Source organism: Orycteropus afer, unplaced genomic scaffold (assembly GCF_000298275.1).
Source record: "Orycteropus afer afer isolate SDZICR_OR568_19922 unplaced genomic scaffold, OryAfe1.0 scaffold00088, whole genome shotgun sequence".
Lineage (NCBI taxonomy): Eukaryota > Metazoa > Chordata > Mammalia > Tubulidentata > Orycteropodidae > Orycteropus > Orycteropus afer.
In genome coordinates this window covers 216,935-235,506 of record NW_006921675.1, presented here as the reverse complement: position 1 = coordinate 235,506, position 18,572 = coordinate 216,935, and the positions used below count along the sequence as shown (strand labels likewise).

The following is an 18,572-nucleotide window of genomic DNA, read 5'->3' as shown; positions in this document are numbered from 1 at the left end:
TCAATGGCCTGCTATGCTGTTCAGTAATACTGGAACTGTGTGCCATTTTATTTGTCAACCTTGGTCTTGTTAGCCTCAGCAGCCAGTAGCTGCCTGAGTAAAGAGATGCCTCTACCTTCAGTGGGATGGGATCAAGAGGCAGAGCTGAAGCCCAAGGTCAAAGGGCTTTCACACAGTCCCCAGAACCAAGTTCAAGTACTTTGAACTTGGTCTTAAAGCCTCCAATTCTTAAGAGAATAAACTGCTTTGTTCAAGCTATACCATTTGTGGTCCCTTCTGTTAGAGTGGCACTGGGTAACCAAAAAAACAGGTAATAAAAAAAATGTTCATAGCACAGTCCTGGAACATATGAGGCAGTCACTAGATAACTGTTGAATATATATTGTTTAAGACAGTCTTTCTACACAGTCAAAACACTAAATCATATGTGCCTACCATGTGCAAAGCATTGAAAAGAGTAAGAGTCAGTTAGAAAGTGTGTACATCAATCTATTGTTAATATTTAAATTTCAGAGCAAAGCTTTGTGGGTGATAAGAAATAAATTTATCTAATGCAGTATCTTAAATACAGTGGGAATTTTATCAAAGTTTAAGAAATGCATGAATAGATGAAGCTAATTTCAGAAAGTTGGACACAAAATGAATTTGAGGTGTTTTAGTAGCTGCTGATGTTACTGTTTAAAGAGCTTAAGCCTTAAAATTATTGATATCACTGCCATTGAGTCGAGTCTGACTCATAGTGACCCCCTTTGGGTTTCTGAGGTGGTAAATCTTTATAGAAGTAGATTGCCCAGTCTTTCTCTGCGGAGTAGCTGGTTATTTGAACTCCCAACCTTCTGGTTAGCAGTCAAATGCCTTAGGCACTACACCACCAGAGCTAATTTGAGAAACTTGGACTCAAAATGAATTTGAGGTGTTACAGTAGCTACTGATGTTAGTGTTTAAATAGCATAAGCCTTGAAGTTACTAGGTTAACTACATAAGCTTTATTAGTCATTGTCTGAATTGGAAGGAGCTCTGGTGGTACTGTGGTTAAATACGGGGCTGCTAACCAAAAGATCAGTAGTTTGAACCCACCAGCCACTCCACAGGAGAAAGATGAGGCAGTCTGCTTCTGGAAAGATTTTCAGCCTTGGAAACCCTATGGTAGTTCTACTCTCTAATAGGTTTGCTATGAGCTAGAAACAAATTGATGGCCATGGGCTTTGGGTGGTCCTAAATGGAGAGTCCTGGGTGGTGAAGTGGTTAATGAGCCAGGCTGCTAACTAAGAGGTTGGGAGTTCCAGTCCACTCTTAGGAGCCTTGGAAGAAAGACCCACTACTGCCCCCAAAAATTTAGCCACTGAAAACCCGATGGAGAACAGTTCTACACACGAGATTGCTTTGAGTCAGTCAACTAGATAGAAATTGGCATCCTAACAATAAATACGTGTTCATTCATTTACTCATCTATTCAACTATGCTATAGTCAAGTACGATATCTTGAAGTTAGAGATGAGTAAAATACAGTGTTTTCAAGTATCTATGTTCTAGTGGGACAGAAATACAAGTAAACAGATAATTACAATAGGAGAGATCTATGCTAAGAAATATGCACAAATTATAGGGGCAAGATGCAAAATCTAGCATAGATATGGGTAAGGCAAGGCATGAAGGCTTTCTGGAGAAGAAGACAGCTAAGCTGAGTCTAGAAGGATAAAAAGGAGTGAGCATGTGATGAAAGGGCAGGAGAAGAAAGCATTACAGAAAGAAGAAAAATTATGACAAAAGGTAAAGAGGCAGGGGTGCACCCAGGGCATTTGTTGTTGTTGTTCGGTGCCGTCGAGTCGTTTCTGACTCCAGTAACAACCCAGGGCATTTAGGGAACTTCAAGTTGGATTCAGTCCAGTTGGAATTAATACTAGAATTAATACTGAATGTTTTAATACCTTCAGTTTCTGTAATTCTTCCTCAACTGCTATTTCATCCATAGGCTTATCAGAAAAGTTCCCAAGTTCCTTGGAGAAATTGTCCAATGTGGTATTCAGGTCTGTGACACAAACCTGGTATGAGTAGTGCTCTTGAACATGACCTTCCAATTTTTGCACAGAATCCTGAAAATAAAACCATTGACAATTTACAAATTAATTCTCTCTGAACTTTATCACTCAGGAAAATAATTACATTTTTAATAGGTACTTGCTTTATGAGGTTTCATACTGAAACAGGAATATGACTATAAATTATCGAGAATTCTTAAATAAGGATTTAAAGTTTGAGATAAAGGAATGACTCTTACTGAAACTACATTGGTTGCCCCCATGCTTCTCTGCCTTCATTTTATTTCTGAAAACAAGTTTATCTGTTGAGAGTTTTTCAAAACTAAATGACTTCAAATTATAGAATCAAATCACAAACATTCATAATAAAGCAGTTCCCTTAATTATCCAAGCACCCACACTTAGGAATGAGACTGTGTAAGATCAACCTAACCCCAGATCCATTTTTTATGACTGAAACTCCAAAGTTGCATGTTAGGAAAAATTAATCCTAAGTCAAGTGCAAAGGCTTCTCCAGGATCTCTCCCTGTGATCAAAAAAATAAGTGGCTTTATCTAATCAGAAAAATAGTAACAATTTGTTATAAATTGAATTGTATCCCCTAAAATATATGTTGAAATCCTGGTTCCTGTGGTGGCATAGTGCCTAAGGCACTTGACTGCTAACCAGAAGGCTGGAGGTTCAAACCTACCAGCCACTCCTCAGAAGGAAGGTTGGGCAATCTATTTCCATAGTGATAATGCCTCGGAAACCCAAGGAGGAGTTGCTCTGAGTCAGATGACTCCACGGCAGTGAGTTTGGTTTTGTTTTGGTTTTGGTTTGTATCTGTAAATATGATCCTGTTTGGAAATATGGCTTTCTTTTTTATGTTAATTAGGTCATACAGGAATAGGGTGAGTTCCAAATCTAATCACTTCAAAATTAGAAAAAGAATAGAACTACACATAGAAACACAGAGAGAGAAGAGTAAGACAGTCAATGTAGGGAGCTGAATCTGCAAAGACTGTTGGCAGCTTCTCGAAGCTGAAACAGAAAAGGAAGGATTTCCCCTTAGGGCCACACGCTCAATTCACATTTCTAACCTTTGGAACTGTGAAAAAATAAATTTCTGTTCTTAAGACCTACTTGTGGTATTTGTGTTATAGCAGTACTAGGTAACTAAGATACTATTAAACTAAAATACTTATAACCAAGCAGATTTCTTACCTTGGTAATCCCTACATTGTATATGGCTCTGGTAGCAGTAGTGCCTAAGGCACTTGACTGCTAACCAGAAGGCTGGTGGTTCAAACCCACCAGCCACTCCTCGGAAGGAAGATGGGGCAATCTACTTCCGTAGTGATACTGCCTCGGAAACCCAAGGAGGGGTCACTGTGAGTCGGGTCCGACTCGATGGCACATAACAACAACAACATAAGTGTGCTGCAAAGAATTATAAATGGTTTTTCAAAAAGAATATACTCCCTCATGAAAAGCTGACATTTTACATCTTAACTCTTAATGTGGATCATGTGGAAAGACCCCCCCAAAGAAGGATACTGATTAGAAGGTATATACAAAATAACTAACATAATCTTTTGTGATGGAATAAATATGGATGGATGGATGGAAAGATGGACAGATAAATAACTTTCATACTATCACCTTCATAAAGATGCCTAAAAATGTATCAACCTTCCTTATAGCTGAAAAAGAAACTCCAATGAGAAGAAACAACACCATCAACAAATAAAACACTTTGTTTGCTACCTGAAGCGACTGGATTAATTCCTCCAAACTTGAGGAGTTAGCATATAAATCTAAAAGTCATCAATTAAATTTAAAAAGCTTTTGGTCAAAAACAGAACAAAAAACGAAAGCTGCACATACAAATCTTCTCCATTTATACAGATAATTATGACAATCGTTGATGTTTTTATTTTGTCCACTTTACCTGTAGTTGTTGAAGAAGACTCTCATGTAGATGCTTTATTTCCAGCCAAGGATCTTCATTAAAGTTGGGATTTTTAGTGCACTCCAAGAGGTAATTTCCTTGAGATTTTAATTCCCTTAGCAATGATGTCAAATCTTGTGCTTTCTGGAGGAATTTTTTATAAATTTTTAACTGAGCTTTCTTCTCCTGCAAACCATTTTGTAGAGCAAATCCCGCTTCCTGTTTCTTCTTTAGTTCTGTGAGCATTAACCTCAGATCTTCCTTACTTTGCAAATACTTCTCTCCTTCCATCAGAAGCTTTTCTTGATGGCTAAATTTAATAGAATACTTCATAAGTCAAATGACATTTAACCAAATGGAGTGGCATATTGCATATATAATGTAATATGCATTATAATAAAAAGCATTCAACCATTAATGTATATTTTATTCCCAGAAACTCTTTTGGTATTATTATAAATAGCACTGACTTTAAGAAATTAAGAAAGCAATTACTTGTAGTATTACAAAAAAATCATTGTTTTTGTTACATAAAATTTGACCTGAGAATAAATAATAATTTAAATTTCAAACTAGCTTTAGCAGTTCCTGTTATATATAATTACTGAATTACCCTATGTTTTACTTGTTCATTCATATAAGTAAAATAAACTACCACTCAGCATGTTGACCAACTAACAAGTTTATGTGGTTTTTCCCTAACTTTTTATTGTGATTTGGGTGAAATTTTATGAAACAAATTTGTTTTTCATTCAACAGTTTGTACAAATTTTGTTTTGTGACACTGCTTACAATTTCCACAATACTTTGTTTTCTATAGCAAAAATTTAGCTTTGAATACCTCCCTGGAGAAATGTAAAAGTCAGATTTTCACCAGACATTAAATGTATCATTTAAGACATGTGATATGAATTAAGAATTGTCAACAGAATAATGTAAATTCAATCAGTCAACATTTTAGACATTTAAGAATCTGTTAGTAAATATATTAAAAGGCATTAATTCTTCCACACAGATACCATGCAGATGTACTGAAGTTGTTTAGGGTAAAAGAGTTTTGGTGTAGAAGCAGGGTACTGAAGATGCAATGATAAGAAGATGTTAATTTGTTCCTAAGAACCCCATGGAGCTGTATAAGCTAAACTTAACACGGTCAGAGAGTCATGACAGAGTCATTTCATAGCTTGTCTGGAAAAACATTCTTAGTTTCTACCTCTGACATCGTGGCTGTCCCTGACAATGTTTATGTTCTCTCCAATAGATATTATATCTAAAGCCAGAAGGCAGACAAAACATAATTGTTATGGCTTCACTGCACAATGAAAAATGATGAAGCTGGTGAAGGCATGCCCTTTACCTTAGATAGGTGTTGGCTAAACGGAGTGTGTTGTCCCACTGATTCCGGATATCAGTAAGAGTCTTCTGAACCATAGGAGCCTTGCTGCTTTCAGCCTGCTTCATGATGGTCTGTATTTTAGCGTCCCCTTCAGGCTTCAGTAAAATGATTTCCTATATAAATTTAAAAACTCTTATAATCTCATACTTAGGGATATTACAGACATCTTTTTATTTGTAAACATTACATATAGATTCTAATTGCCGAGTATATTTCCAAACTAACCTCTCAGTTTACATATATCCAGCGTACAGGGATCTCCCTTCATGTTATACAAAGTTGGTCCTTAATAAATATGTTTCAGTTTAATCTGATGGTATTCCTGATCTCCCTTTGATCTTCAACTGTCTACAAGTAAACTATATTCCTATAAAATGCTGGAAAATCCTCCTTTCTATCCACTCCATTATTTAACAATGGTGAGTTATTAGGTTAACAACATGAAATGTAAACATTTTTACAGCCAAGATTAGAGTATGGCTTCTCATAGGAAATGGCAGCCTCATGTCAACTCTCATCTCTCCACCATAACATCATTAATTCCCCTTCCCTTTTCTTCTCTTTCCCTCTTTTGCTCCAGCAATCAAGTTCTTCTCTTCCTAGAAATAATACTCAAGATTTGCCTTGAAACATTATAGACAAAATCTTGAATAACTTCTATTACTTCAATAAATCTTACCAGTTCACCACTCCCTCACTATTCTTCACCCTTTCTTCCTCTAAATGCTTAATGTGCTTTTTATTTTCCTAGAGGTCCTTTTAAGCATGTGTACTTTCTTCATGTATATTTTTAGGTAGCAGTGTCTACTTAATTTCCACTTAGGTAGAAAATGAGATCAGGGATATTTAAGTCTTCCATGAGCTCAATATGCAACAATCCTCAGCAATCCACTCAGTGTCTAATTATCTTTATGATCCATACATATCCACTCTGGAAAAAAATGTCTTCACCATCCCTGTCCTTAACATTGTTGATATACCTGCTATACTGACCTATACCATATTTTTTGCAAATAGTGTATCCACATAACTAACACACACACACACATAATGCTTGAAAATTACAAAGTTAGGTTAAAGAGTTCTGGCATAATGTGCACTCATGCACACTCCATACACATTGTGTCATTTCCAGAAGTAAACTTCAGCCTCATTCACCTTCATTCAATTGTCTAGAAATGTTACTTTTGATCATATTTGTTTAATAAAGATATAAAACATGGTCAAGAAGTCATGGATTGAATTTGGTAGTTCCCTGGTAATTGAAAAATAACCATTTAAAACTGTGTGTTTGTTCTGGGGCAGTTTGTGGTCAGGCCCGAGAGTGGTGAACTTTCTTGTACCCACTCTGTGCCTAAGTAGGTCATGCTGGAGATGGGTGGAGAGTTGGGTAGAGGGCTGCACATGGGGCTGCCACAGTCAAAGCATGGGTTAGTCCTGTGGTAGGTGGGAACCCCCTGCCTGTGTGTGCCCAGGTCTAGAGGTGCTGGCCCCATGGGAAGCCAAGTGGCAGGATAGTGCATGTATGGGCATGCGCTGCCCTGGCCTTGTCGGGTCCCTGGATGGCCAGTCAGGCCTGCCTTGTCTAAGTGAGGGATGCACAACTTCTCTGCACCCACAGCTTTCATGCCCATCTGCAACATCAATGTGGATGGGATATTAATGGCACAAGAGCAGTGGACAGCCAGCCAGATAGTGAGAAAGAATGTGTATGGATGGCTGCAGTGGACCAGCCCTGCCTGCCTGAGTGGCCTAGGCTGCACAGACCCATGCACCTCCAGGGCTGGGGCCAGTCACCCAGGCTAGAGCTGTTTCTGAGGTAGAAAAAAGTGATTTCCTGCACTGGAGAAAGTGCTTGGCAGAGCAGGGAAGGAATCCTACTGGGGAAGTGGCTGCTTAAGAAACTGGAGGGTCTACTGATGGGAACCAAACCAAACCAAACCTCTGCATAGTCACCAGGCCTAACATTTAACATTAAAGCCACTGGACAGGGGAAAAAATTGAAGTCAGTAACATGTAAAATTCATCAGTACAGCACACTTAAGACAATAACATACAGGTGGTTGGGAGGTATACAGAAATGTTAATACATGCGTTATTTGCATAAAAATATGGTAATTTTATATCCTACATAAGTCCCATAGGCTGCAATTCAAATTTAATCACCTTTTTTCAATTCTTCTGCAATCACTAAAGATGAACAACTGGGTATTACCCTCTCAAAGAGAGAGGCTATACTTTGTCTCTTTTAAAAGCATTAAAATAATTTTAGACCTATCACAATTCTTCTCTAAGCTGAGTGATCTGAATTTCTTCAACCTTTCCAGTGATCCTATTTTCCATTAAGTAACAAATCTTTCCAGCTTTTCTCTAAATCTTTTCAAAAGTAGAGTTCACGCCAACCTTTGAAATTTAGTTACCTTTATTTTTTGGATTCGTTCTTCAAGTGGCATTTTGCCTTCAGATGAATTCAAAACCATAAGGGACTCTTTGCTCTCAGTGATCCAATGAATTACATCATGAGCAAGATCATTAAAGCTCTGGTCCTCAGCAGAAGGTAACTTATCTTCTTCCTCAATTTCACATAATTGTCTCAGTATTGTCTGATATCTATCAATCAAATGTGTTGATTCAGCCATTATTTCTTCTTCTTCACTCAGCCCATAGTCCTTCAAACAGTTTTTCAACTGAGCCAGAGATTCAAATTGTTCCCTGTAAATCCCAAATTATCATAAAAAGATTATTAGGAGCCACTACACCATGGAAAAAAATTATACTCCCAGGAAACATATTTCATACGAGATTAGCTATATACCTCTTTCTATCTAATGCTTGGCAAAATAACTCAGTTTTCTCTCCTGATTCTTCCATTTCTTTCCACTTCTCCTCCTGATTATTCAGCCAATTACTCAGGTTTCTGTTGTCATCCTGGAGCCTAAAAGAAATTATACATGTTAGATTAAAAATAAATAAAAAATGCAAAAAGTGTATAACATCATGGAATTCCTTTATAAAGATAACATTGAAGAGAAGGCTGATATGGACCTCTATTATATATATTTGTTATTCTTCAGAAAAAATTTAACTTATAAAATATCAAAACTTGAATAATAATGGCCTCCGTTACAGTGGGATTATATAACACTAAATCAATGAACCACAAAAATGTATCACAAACAATAGAAAACAAACAAAATTTTTGCATATTAGATAATATGAGAATACTCCAAACTTCTATATATTCCTACAGCTAAACCATACTGAAAGGTATCTATTTTTTATTTGTAAAATGTGTGTATTGTGTATCCCGGCATTCACTGCATGCAAGCACAGTATGTATGAAGAAATCGTTAGATAAATGCTTTACACACCATCGTTATTTCCTACCTCACTAGCTGCTGTAAGAAGTCATCAAGCTCCTTTACTTGTGCTTGGCACATGGACTCCAAATTTTCTAATTCAACTTCTTGACTCTCAATCCAGCTACTAAACTCCTTAACATTTGCTTTAGGCAGGTGCTTCTTCACCTGACTCAGCACAGATTCTACCTGCTGAATTTTACTGTCTCTTCCTTCAAGCATCAAGAAATCCTTAAGAAAGACAAAAAGTCCATTATGTTTTATTGGCAAGTATGGTGTATTTCAACCACATGACTATTTTCCAAACCAGTACACAGACATGCCATGCACAGCATTCAATTAAAAAAAAAAAAAAAAAAAAAAAGGTGGAGATGTGGCTAAATCCAATGGGAAATGATTAAGAGAGAATATGTAAACAGCATCTTAGAAGAGGTGTGAAAGCAGAGCTTATTCAAAGCCACTTGCACCCTTACCCCATACACTGAGTTCTAAAATTCTTGATAAAAACTAGATTATTTCGAAATATTATCTCTTCTGTAAGGAAATCAGTAAAACAAAGTAATTATTATACTTTCTATTTAAGTATAATTCTTTGCTTTGTTATAATTTAAATACATATATAAACTTACAGAAAGTTTTTGTAGCTTTTGTTCCATACTCTTTTTGGTTTCTGATGAATCAAAACACTCCTTAAGGTTCATTTTAATGTTGCTGAACCAGTCATTGAAGTTCTTGCACTGATCTGCAGGAAAACATTTAAAAAAAAAAGGGGGGGGGGGGGGGGGAAACTGTATTCATTCAAGGAGGACCTCATACATCTTCTTAAAATGACAGATTTTGAAACCTCCTTCACATTGCCCAGGGTACAAGTCAATGTAGAAGTTACTACGATACTCTGAAATTCAATTTTGAGAGGTAGTAGAGCCTAGATAATAATCATGGTGTATTTTCTACACCAAACCTCCTTTTAAACCTATAGGACACCCAAGACATTTGGGTAGCCTGCTTGCTCACTGGCATACTCCCCAAATCACTGACCACAATGAATGGGTCAAACACCAGGACTTTGGTGACTTTCCTTCATGAAATAGATTTGGGACTTGAAAGAAATACATATTATTTATGTCAGTCATAGATCAATGAGCTGTCCCCAAGAAAGATTTATCTGAATATTATTTTTTAAAATATGCTCTATGCAGCCAACTCTAAGTAAGGCTTAAGTTGGCTTTTGTATTCACAGTACTATAGTCATGCTTTAAGATTCCCAGAAACACAGTAGAAGAATCATTACACTCACCACTCAATAAATTAGAAAAGTGATCTTGCAAAACACTTTTTTTAGTATTAAATAAATCACTGACACTTTCATATTGCTTCTTTAATTCAGAGAGTTCAGGAGTCAAACAGCCTATTTGATTCTCAAGTAATAACATACTGTGCTTTTGTTGTAGAATTTGGTGTTGTATCTCCTAAATAAAAACAAGCAACAAACAATAACCAGAAATCTTAAAACGGGCAGATTTAAACTAAGCATATTATATCTCAATTGTCTTCGAAAAAGAGATCGAGACGATTTTCTGTTGAGTAGATTGGCTTTCTCTTTGCTGATAAATATATAAGGCAATATAATTTCAAAGGTGAAAATGATAAATATGTATGAACTGTTTTTCTGAGTCCCCGCCCTCACCCCCATACTTTCTAGTCTTTATACCCGAAAGAGGTGAAGACCATGATAAGTAAGTGTGAAAATAAATCTGAATCACACAAGAGAAGCAGCTGGTACCTCCAGTTTCGTAAAGATTTCCAGGCTGTCAGAAGGAGACAGGGCGTTTAAGAGGGATTCAGTCAGCCCAATCTGGGTTTTGGCCTGGTCCAGATCCTCTCTTAGCTCATCTGTGTTACCAGTGAGTACACAGTGGTTGGATTCACCTGTTAAACTCATTTTCACATGTTCTAATTTATTCAAAATCGAAGACTCCATGATCTGAAATTATGAAATACATGAAGTATTATGACAAACTTTATTTAACTAGATGTAAGGACTAGATTGCTAGAGATTGAGACTTCATTTTGCACAGAAATAAATTCTTCTCTACTGCTAATTCTTCCTTGATCTGCATCACTGACACAACAATTCAAATGTTGCCTTTAAAGGAAAAAGAATAACACACAAAAAAACTGAAATTAACATTCTGATGCTTTTCAAGGAGACTAATTTCAGTCCTTCCTCCCAAAACATGTTTTCTCTAGCATGCCAACTGAGGGACTATCTTACATGGTTCATTTGAAATTATATTAAAATGTAAAAAATGATGACCAGCATTTATTGTTCAGTAATGTGTACAGTATTACAGTTAGAACTTTATATATATATATATATATATATGTATATATGTATATATATATTCCACTGCCACGGAAGGAATTCCAACTCATAGCCAGCTACCCCCATTGGGTTTCTAAGGCAATGGATCTTTATGGACATAAATTGCCACATCTTCCCTCGGCAAAGCAACTTAGGAAGTAGATGTTTAAAAAGGTTAAGTAACTTGCCCGAGATAAAAAACTAGTAGTTGTCAGAATCAGGACCTCACCCAGAAAGTCTAACTCCAGAGTTCATATTCAACCACCATATATCTTGATCTAAATAAAATTATAATAAATTTCTTTATAAAATAAAAGGAAACTTGGGTCAATGCCCCCATTTTTCCATCTAGCAATTAAAACAAGTCACTTAAGGCATATTCTCCTTCTTATGCCCAGAGGACAAAACCATCCTGAGGAAACCCTTGTTACTTTTTATATGGTAGTACAAGCAACATGTCCCCTCCACACAAGAAGCCTGTAAAATGAGTAAAACAAGAATGAGACGACACAAAACTATGATATTAATCATTTTCAAAATGGAACAAATACAATAAATAATTCCAAATATTTAAAACTTAGTTGGACTTAACTATACAAATCAAGTAAAGGTGAATTAAATAATGATGCTAATTTTATTTTAGGTTTAAGATTTACTATTTAGGGTTTATGAACATTACTAAGAGGATATAAAGAAGCCTCAAGTGGGAATATTAAAGAAAAATTTTCTTACCTGCAATTCAAGGGGTATTTCATTGGTTTGAAGCAGAAATTGTATTTCAGCCACTCTTCCTAAAAATTCAGTAAGTTTTTGTTCTTGGACTTGTAACTCTTCCTAAAATACATGATTTTTAAAAATAAACATCATTTTCTTTTCTTATTTTCTCATACCCATGGTTGCTGTTGTTAATATACAGAAATTGAGAGAGTCTAAAATTTTCCCCCATCACTTGCTCTTTGACAGAATTCGAGGAGTTAAAAACCCATGAGCTCCAGCAGTCAGGCAAATATTATAACCAAGTTAAGCATCCCACCTTTAAGACAGTGATTAAGTCTTCACAAATCCCCTTTCTGACAAAATGTTTGTTAATGTAAACTAGCTCAGAGTTTATCTAATGTAAATATTTAACTTTAGGTTATTTCCCTTGCTTCCTCAGCAATAACCTGAATAATTGAGGTAACTTTCATTATTATAAAACTTCTTGACTCCACCAAAGATATGTGCAAATGAATGCCACCAGGCCAAAGACCACCTAGTTATTTGATGTCAATTGATTTGCGTGTGTATGGGGATAATTAATCATGCTAAAATTAGGCAATGGTTGATTTTCTTTTCAATGCCCTCTTCTCTTTAAAAATGTCATTGTAATTAGCCTACATGGAGTCATTTTTTTTTTTTAAGAAACAGAATAGTCTCCCAAAATGTATATAGAATAACACTAAAATAAACCTTACGTTTTAATTTCTTTGTGTTTTGATTGTTTTTTCAACAAGCAATAGAGGGGGATGAGGTCTACATCAAAGGAGAATACATGCCCCGCTTTAAAGCACTAAATTTCATAGATATGTATGTATGTAAATATGTATGTATGTAAACACATATGTCTGTAGATATGTAAACTGTGCCATGGATTCCCTGGGTGGTACAAATAGGTTAACAGAGCTTAACTGCTAATCTAAAGGTTGGACATTCAAGTCTACCTGGAGGCCTCTGGTTATCTATTTGTGAAAAAATCAGCCACTGTAGACCCCATGGACCACAGTTCTACTCTGACAAAGAGAGGGTTGTGAAGAATTGGAAGTGACTTGATGGCAACTGGTTAAACTGCTCTGGTAGTGTAGTGCCTAAGACACTTGACTGCTAACCAGAAGGCTGGTGGTTCAAACCCACCAGCCACTCCTCGGAAGGAAGGTTGGGCAATCTACTTCCATAGTGATACTGCCTCAGAAACCAAGGAGGAGTCTTTATGAGTCAAGTCTGACTTGATGGCACATAACAAACACACACACAATTTGGCAGAATTTGGCCCATAGGCTCAAAGTTGATAACCCTTAACTTCAAGCTCTTAGACAATCTGTTGTGGTTAGCTGCTGTTGAGTCAGTTCCAACTCCTGGGGACCCCACATGTGCAGACAAGAACAGCTCCGTAGGGTTTTTAAGGCTGTGACCTTTTAGAAACAGATCACCAGCTACTTCCAAGGTGCCTCCTGGGGAGTCTGAACTGCCCCCCTTTCAGTTAGTGGTACTGACTTTAAACCATCCATAGCAACCAGGGACTTATAGATTTCAAACAAATTTAAGAGGTTCTCAATCTTGATTCATTTATACTTAGAAAATCATAGTTTTACTTTATAACCATTACTATATACCAAGGAAACTCATAAATCTCCAAAATTTTGAAAATTGTTTCCAAATGCATAAATATCGATGTGAATAAAATGGCAAAAATTAGACCAAAAAAAAAAAAAAAAAGACGTTTGAAACATCAGTACTAGATACTATAAAGCCATCATGCACACACATATGTATGGTTTTGTATTGCAATGAACCACATGTAACTGCCAAAATTTGACTTACATGTTTTTTAACCTACCAAACAGTGACTTGGCTTGGCTAATAACATGTAACAAAAAAAGCAAACAGAACCCTTCCTGGAGTTAAAAGACATAACTTTGATTATTTCCAAATGTCAAAACCTGTGCCTCTTACTTAAAAAAACAATAGATTTTTAAGCTCTATAATGATACTAATATTCCATTTTGTGTTTTCTAATCTTTTTGAGGCACATAATTTTCAAACTTTGAATGAAGTTTTCCATAATTGTGGTCTCCATCAAGAGTTGGCAAACTAAAGTCTGTGGGCCTGCACCTTGTTCTTATAAACAAAGTTTTTCTAAACTCAGCTATTTTCATGTATTTATGTATTGTCTATGAAAGCTTTCATTCAATAACAGTAGGAATGAACAGCTGCAAAGAGTGTATGGCTCACAAACTTAAAATATCTATTATGTGACCCTTTAAGAAAAACTTGGCAGATGTCTCCTATCTAGGCTGACATCTCCTCAAAACAATTTTTCATTTTGATGGGGCTTCAGTTAGGAGGTCTCTTTTGTGCCATGAACTCTTTTAGTAGTCTGGTGAAACCTGTGGACCTCCTTCTCAGAATAATATTTTAAAAATAAAAATACATTATGTAGAATTACAAATGAAAATTATTGAAATGAGTTATATTTATCAAATTACAGAAAAGGACAATTTGTGATACAGTAATATCTATATTTATCTATTACTACCTTAAATAACAATACCTAGCATTGAATCTGTTGTTATGTGCTGCTGAGTCAGACCCAATTCATAGCAACCCCTCCTTAGGTTTCTGAGGCAGTATCACTATAGAAGTAGATTGCCCAACCTTCCTTCCGAGGAGTGGCTAGTGGGTTTGAACCACCAGCCTTCTGGTTGGCAGTCAGATGCCTTAGGCACTACATTACCAGAGCTCCTACATTGAACCTAGTAAGTACTATAATTTGAAAGCGGTGATAAGGGTAATTGCTACAACAACTGGATTCAAAATAGCTGTGCTTTCTCTTGGTAACAAAGTCACATATAATGTGCATCATACTATTTGTTACCTATGTTTTCACAATATAAGCAATGCTACATTTTAGTTAGATATTTGTGAAAATAAAGATACAATTTTTTCCCATCTGAGGTCATTTTATCTATGAACTCCCTGGGTGTCTGTAGATTCCAAGTTAAGAATACCTGCTAGCATCTTCCTAGATCTCACAAAAGGAATGATAAAGGTTTCAAGTCTCACTAAACAGCTAATGAAAGAAATAAAAGATTTCCTCATGATTTGTCTACATGCACCAAGAGAGCAAACTCAACATTAAAAGTCACCTTTGTATGAAAAAGCATATATTTCATCTTAGATTACCTTCAGCCTTTCTCGTTCCTCTTCTGTCAGTGGATATAATTTCACTTTCTGAAGGACATTTGCAATCCATTCATCAATGACATTTTTTAAGGTAAAAAGTTTATCCCACAAAGCCAGAGCTCGACCAAGATTTTCATAGTAGTCTTCTGTCTTCTCATTTATCTACCATAATTGAAAAACAGAAATAACACATTTAGGATGAGAAGCATGTAAAACACTGTTTCAATCAAGCACTATTTTAGAATAAACTGTCAGTTTATAAGTATAGGTAAATAATTTGCTTTATATACCAACAAAAGAATTTGTCTTTAGCCTACCTTACACTCTTTTCTCCTATAAATTTTTTCACATGATTTGCTGCAGCTTATATACCAAATTTTTAAAACACAGGTTATAAATATGTGCTTTTTAAAGTCAAGGTGAAGGTATACTGCAGATAAATCCTTAATGTGTTGTTGTTGTTAGGTGCTGTCGAATCGATTCCAATGAATTTGTAATTCATGAGAAATATCATACACTACTCACCAAAAATGTGTTAGATAAATATATAGTTAAGTATCACTATCCTGCCTAAGTGTGTAATATATTCATCTATTTATTTTAAATAAAATGAGTCTCTATTTCTATAACTAGAAAATAATAGTGGTGCCTAACTATGGAGTTATTTATTAAGTTATAAATATTATATTACATGAATTCTTTTACAAAAAGCATTTTTGAATTTTGAAATTAGATAAAGCTACACACTCAAAAGATTAGTTTCATTGTTAAAAAAAAGTGGACAGAATTTCCATTCAGTTATGTTAACACATACATCAAGCCATCTATCCACAATAATATTAGCTTCTTTCTCAAAAGGGGGTTCTTCAAACATTCTCATTTTATTTAGGTGGAATTGAAGATTTTTGCAGATCTGGTTTATCTTGTCCACATCTTCTAAATGTTCATTAAATTCTTCTTTGACAATTTCAATCTGTAGAGAGTATAGAAAACAAATTTTTGCTACACTAAGAGAGAAGTTAATAAGAACCACAAGTTTATTATTAGTTATTCAGTTTAAAAACATCATAACAAAGGACAATTCCTTCTTTAAAGTAGATTTTACTGGTTAACTTCCCCATGAAAAGTTTTGAGAATCATAACCATCTGGAATAATGTAAATCATAAATGCAACAACCTCCTAGTCTGCATGATGAACTACTTATAACGGTCTAAAGTTATGTATCCAGTCCATGTGAAATAACATGCACCCAAAATAAGCCACTATATAATGATATTAAAAAATAACGGTTTCTCGATTCCCCTAACAAGAATTATGTTTGTAATGTCTAAGAACATGTATTTTCATCTGAATAAAACAGTCAAAACTCTAAAATCTTTGATGACTTATATTTTAATCTTGTTGTTGTTATATGCCGTTGAGTCCGACCCAACTCATAGCGACCCCCACTTGGGTTTCCGAGGCAGTATCACTACAGAAGTAAATGGCCCCATCTTCCTTCCAAGGAGTGGCTGGTGGGTTTGAACTGCCAGCCTTCTGGTTAGCAGTCATATGCCTTAGGCACTATGCTACCAGAGCTCCCATTTTAATCTTACATGATTCTAAATCCAACACATTTGTAGCACGGCAGGAAAAACTCTACTTCATCAAAGGATCAATGACCTTAAACTACAAAATAAAACTTGGGTGTTATCTAATATAATTTTAGTATTTCATACAATTTACTAATTTCATAGAAATATTTAAAATGATTATGTAAAATCTGAAAATAGAGATAACTCATGATCAAACTCTAAACAATATATATCCTAGGTAGACTTCCATTCCCAGATATATGGATTTGATGTACTGTTCTCCATCGAAAGGCAAAGTGCAACTACAAACACTGGACATTATATATAAAACACATAACAATACTTTGAAAGATGGGATGAAGGGAACTGGCTAGGGTTATCAGCTCCTTAAGAATGGTGAGTTCTTTGGGTTTTCTTTTGGCTTTCAGTATCTCAGACTAGGTGCCACTAAAGAAGTGGCACTCTGGAAACAACAACAGAGACAAACCAATAAAAGCCCCAACAAACATGTCTGTCTAGCCAAAGAACGAGAAAAGAGGTAGCCTAGCAAGACAGAAACCATTTAATAAATAAGTGTTCATTAGGGTAAATACCACAGAAAAAGTTGTGAAACAACTCCTATCTGTACTAAAAGGGCTAAGTGGTGAACCGAGACTTTTATCACCTGACTATAACAAGAAACTCCACCTCAGAGAAGACCAAATAGAGTTGAGACTTATAACTCCACTGGGAAGTAACAAATTAGTCTATCTGTAGTGGCAGTAGAAGCCACATAGGGAGCAGTAAGTAGGCAGTGAGGCAGGAATCCGTAGACATTAAGTAAGGATCCAACACTCTCACCCTTCTCAGTAACAATGAGTCCTCACATTAGACACCAACAGAGGCCAAATGGGCATGCTACACTTCTGCCCCCACTTGGCAGCAATAAGGCAGCACTCCTGAGGCATTCCCCTGATGGAGTAGTATCACAGAAAGCCAGCTAAAACAGAAGCGCTAAATAAGTTCCAAATTCAATAACTCAGTAACCAAGATGCCCAGGTTTCAAAAGAAAAATCTCTCATCCTACCAATACCACACAGATCTCAAGCTGAATAAAAGGATAATAAAAAGATGAGAACACCAAGATGACAAAGATGTTAAAATTACCTGCAAAATATTTTCAAGCAGCCATCATAAAAATGTTTCAAGAAGCAATTATAAACACTCTTGAAACTAAGGAAGAAGAAGAAGAAAAATAAAGCCTCAGCAAAGAAATAGAAAATATAAAGAACCAAAAGGAAATAATAACCAAAGAAAATACTGAATGGGTGGGTTCAGCAGTAGAAGGGAGAGGAAAGGAAAAGAATCCATGAACTTGAAGATGAAACATGAGAAATATCCAATGTGAAAAACAAAACAATTGGCTGGTAGAAAAAAAAAAGAGAACAGAAACTGTGGGACCATAAAAAAGAATCTAACATTCCTGTATTGAAGTCTCAGGAGGAGAGGAGAAAGTGGGGCTGAGAAAATACTCAAGGAAATAATGGCTGAAAAGCACTCAAGTTTTGCCAAGGACATAAATCTATCAAGAAGTTGAGCAAACCCCAAACAGGATAAACTCAAAGAAATCCACACAAGACACAGGCGAACTTCTGCAAAAAGACTAAAATTCTTAAAATCAGTCAGAAAGAAATGGTATCATACTTATAGGGGATAAACAATTTGAGTAACGGTGGATTTCTTACCAGAAATCATGAAGGTCAGAAGGAAGTACCACAACATTTTTGAAGTATTAAATAGAAGACATTGTCAACCCAGAATCTTATACCTAGTAAAAATATACTTTAAGAATGAAAGTGAAATCAAGATATTCTCAGATGAAGAAAAACACAGTGTTACCAGCAGACTTACCATAAAGAATGGCTAAAGGAAGTTCTCCAAAAGGAAAGGAAATGATAAGAGATAAAATCTTAGAAGGAGGAAAGAA

At 35.7% G+C, this 18,572-nt stretch overlaps 1 protein-coding gene across 1 annotated transcript in view; it reads right to left on the bottom strand.

The window, feature by feature from the left end:
• SYNE2 (spectrin repeat containing nuclear envelope protein 2) overlaps positions 1-18,572 on the bottom strand; it is a 285,164-nt gene that overhangs the window by 189,676 nt on the left and 76,916 nt on the right. The window contains exons 29-40 of the mRNA XM_042781144.1: positions 15,846-16,004; positions 15,032-15,193; positions 11,825-11,926; positions 10,511-10,711; positions 10,025-10,196; positions 9,357-9,469; positions 8,756-8,958; positions 8,184-8,303; positions 7,789-8,080; positions 5,330-5,481; positions 3,973-4,282; positions 1,929-2,093 (exon numbers count right to left, since the gene is read on the bottom strand). Coding sequence (XP_042637078.1) covers positions 1,929-2,093; positions 3,973-4,282; positions 5,330-5,481; positions 7,789-8,080; positions 8,184-8,303; positions 8,756-8,958; positions 9,357-9,469; positions 10,025-10,196; positions 10,511-10,711; positions 11,825-11,926; positions 15,032-15,193; positions 15,846-16,004 — 2,151 coding nt within the window. The remainder of the gene's footprint in view (positions 1-1,928; positions 2,094-3,972; positions 4,283-5,329; positions 5,482-7,788; positions 8,081-8,183; positions 8,304-8,755; positions 8,959-9,356; positions 9,470-10,024; positions 10,197-10,510; positions 10,712-11,824; positions 11,927-15,031; positions 15,194-15,845; positions 16,005-18,572) is intronic.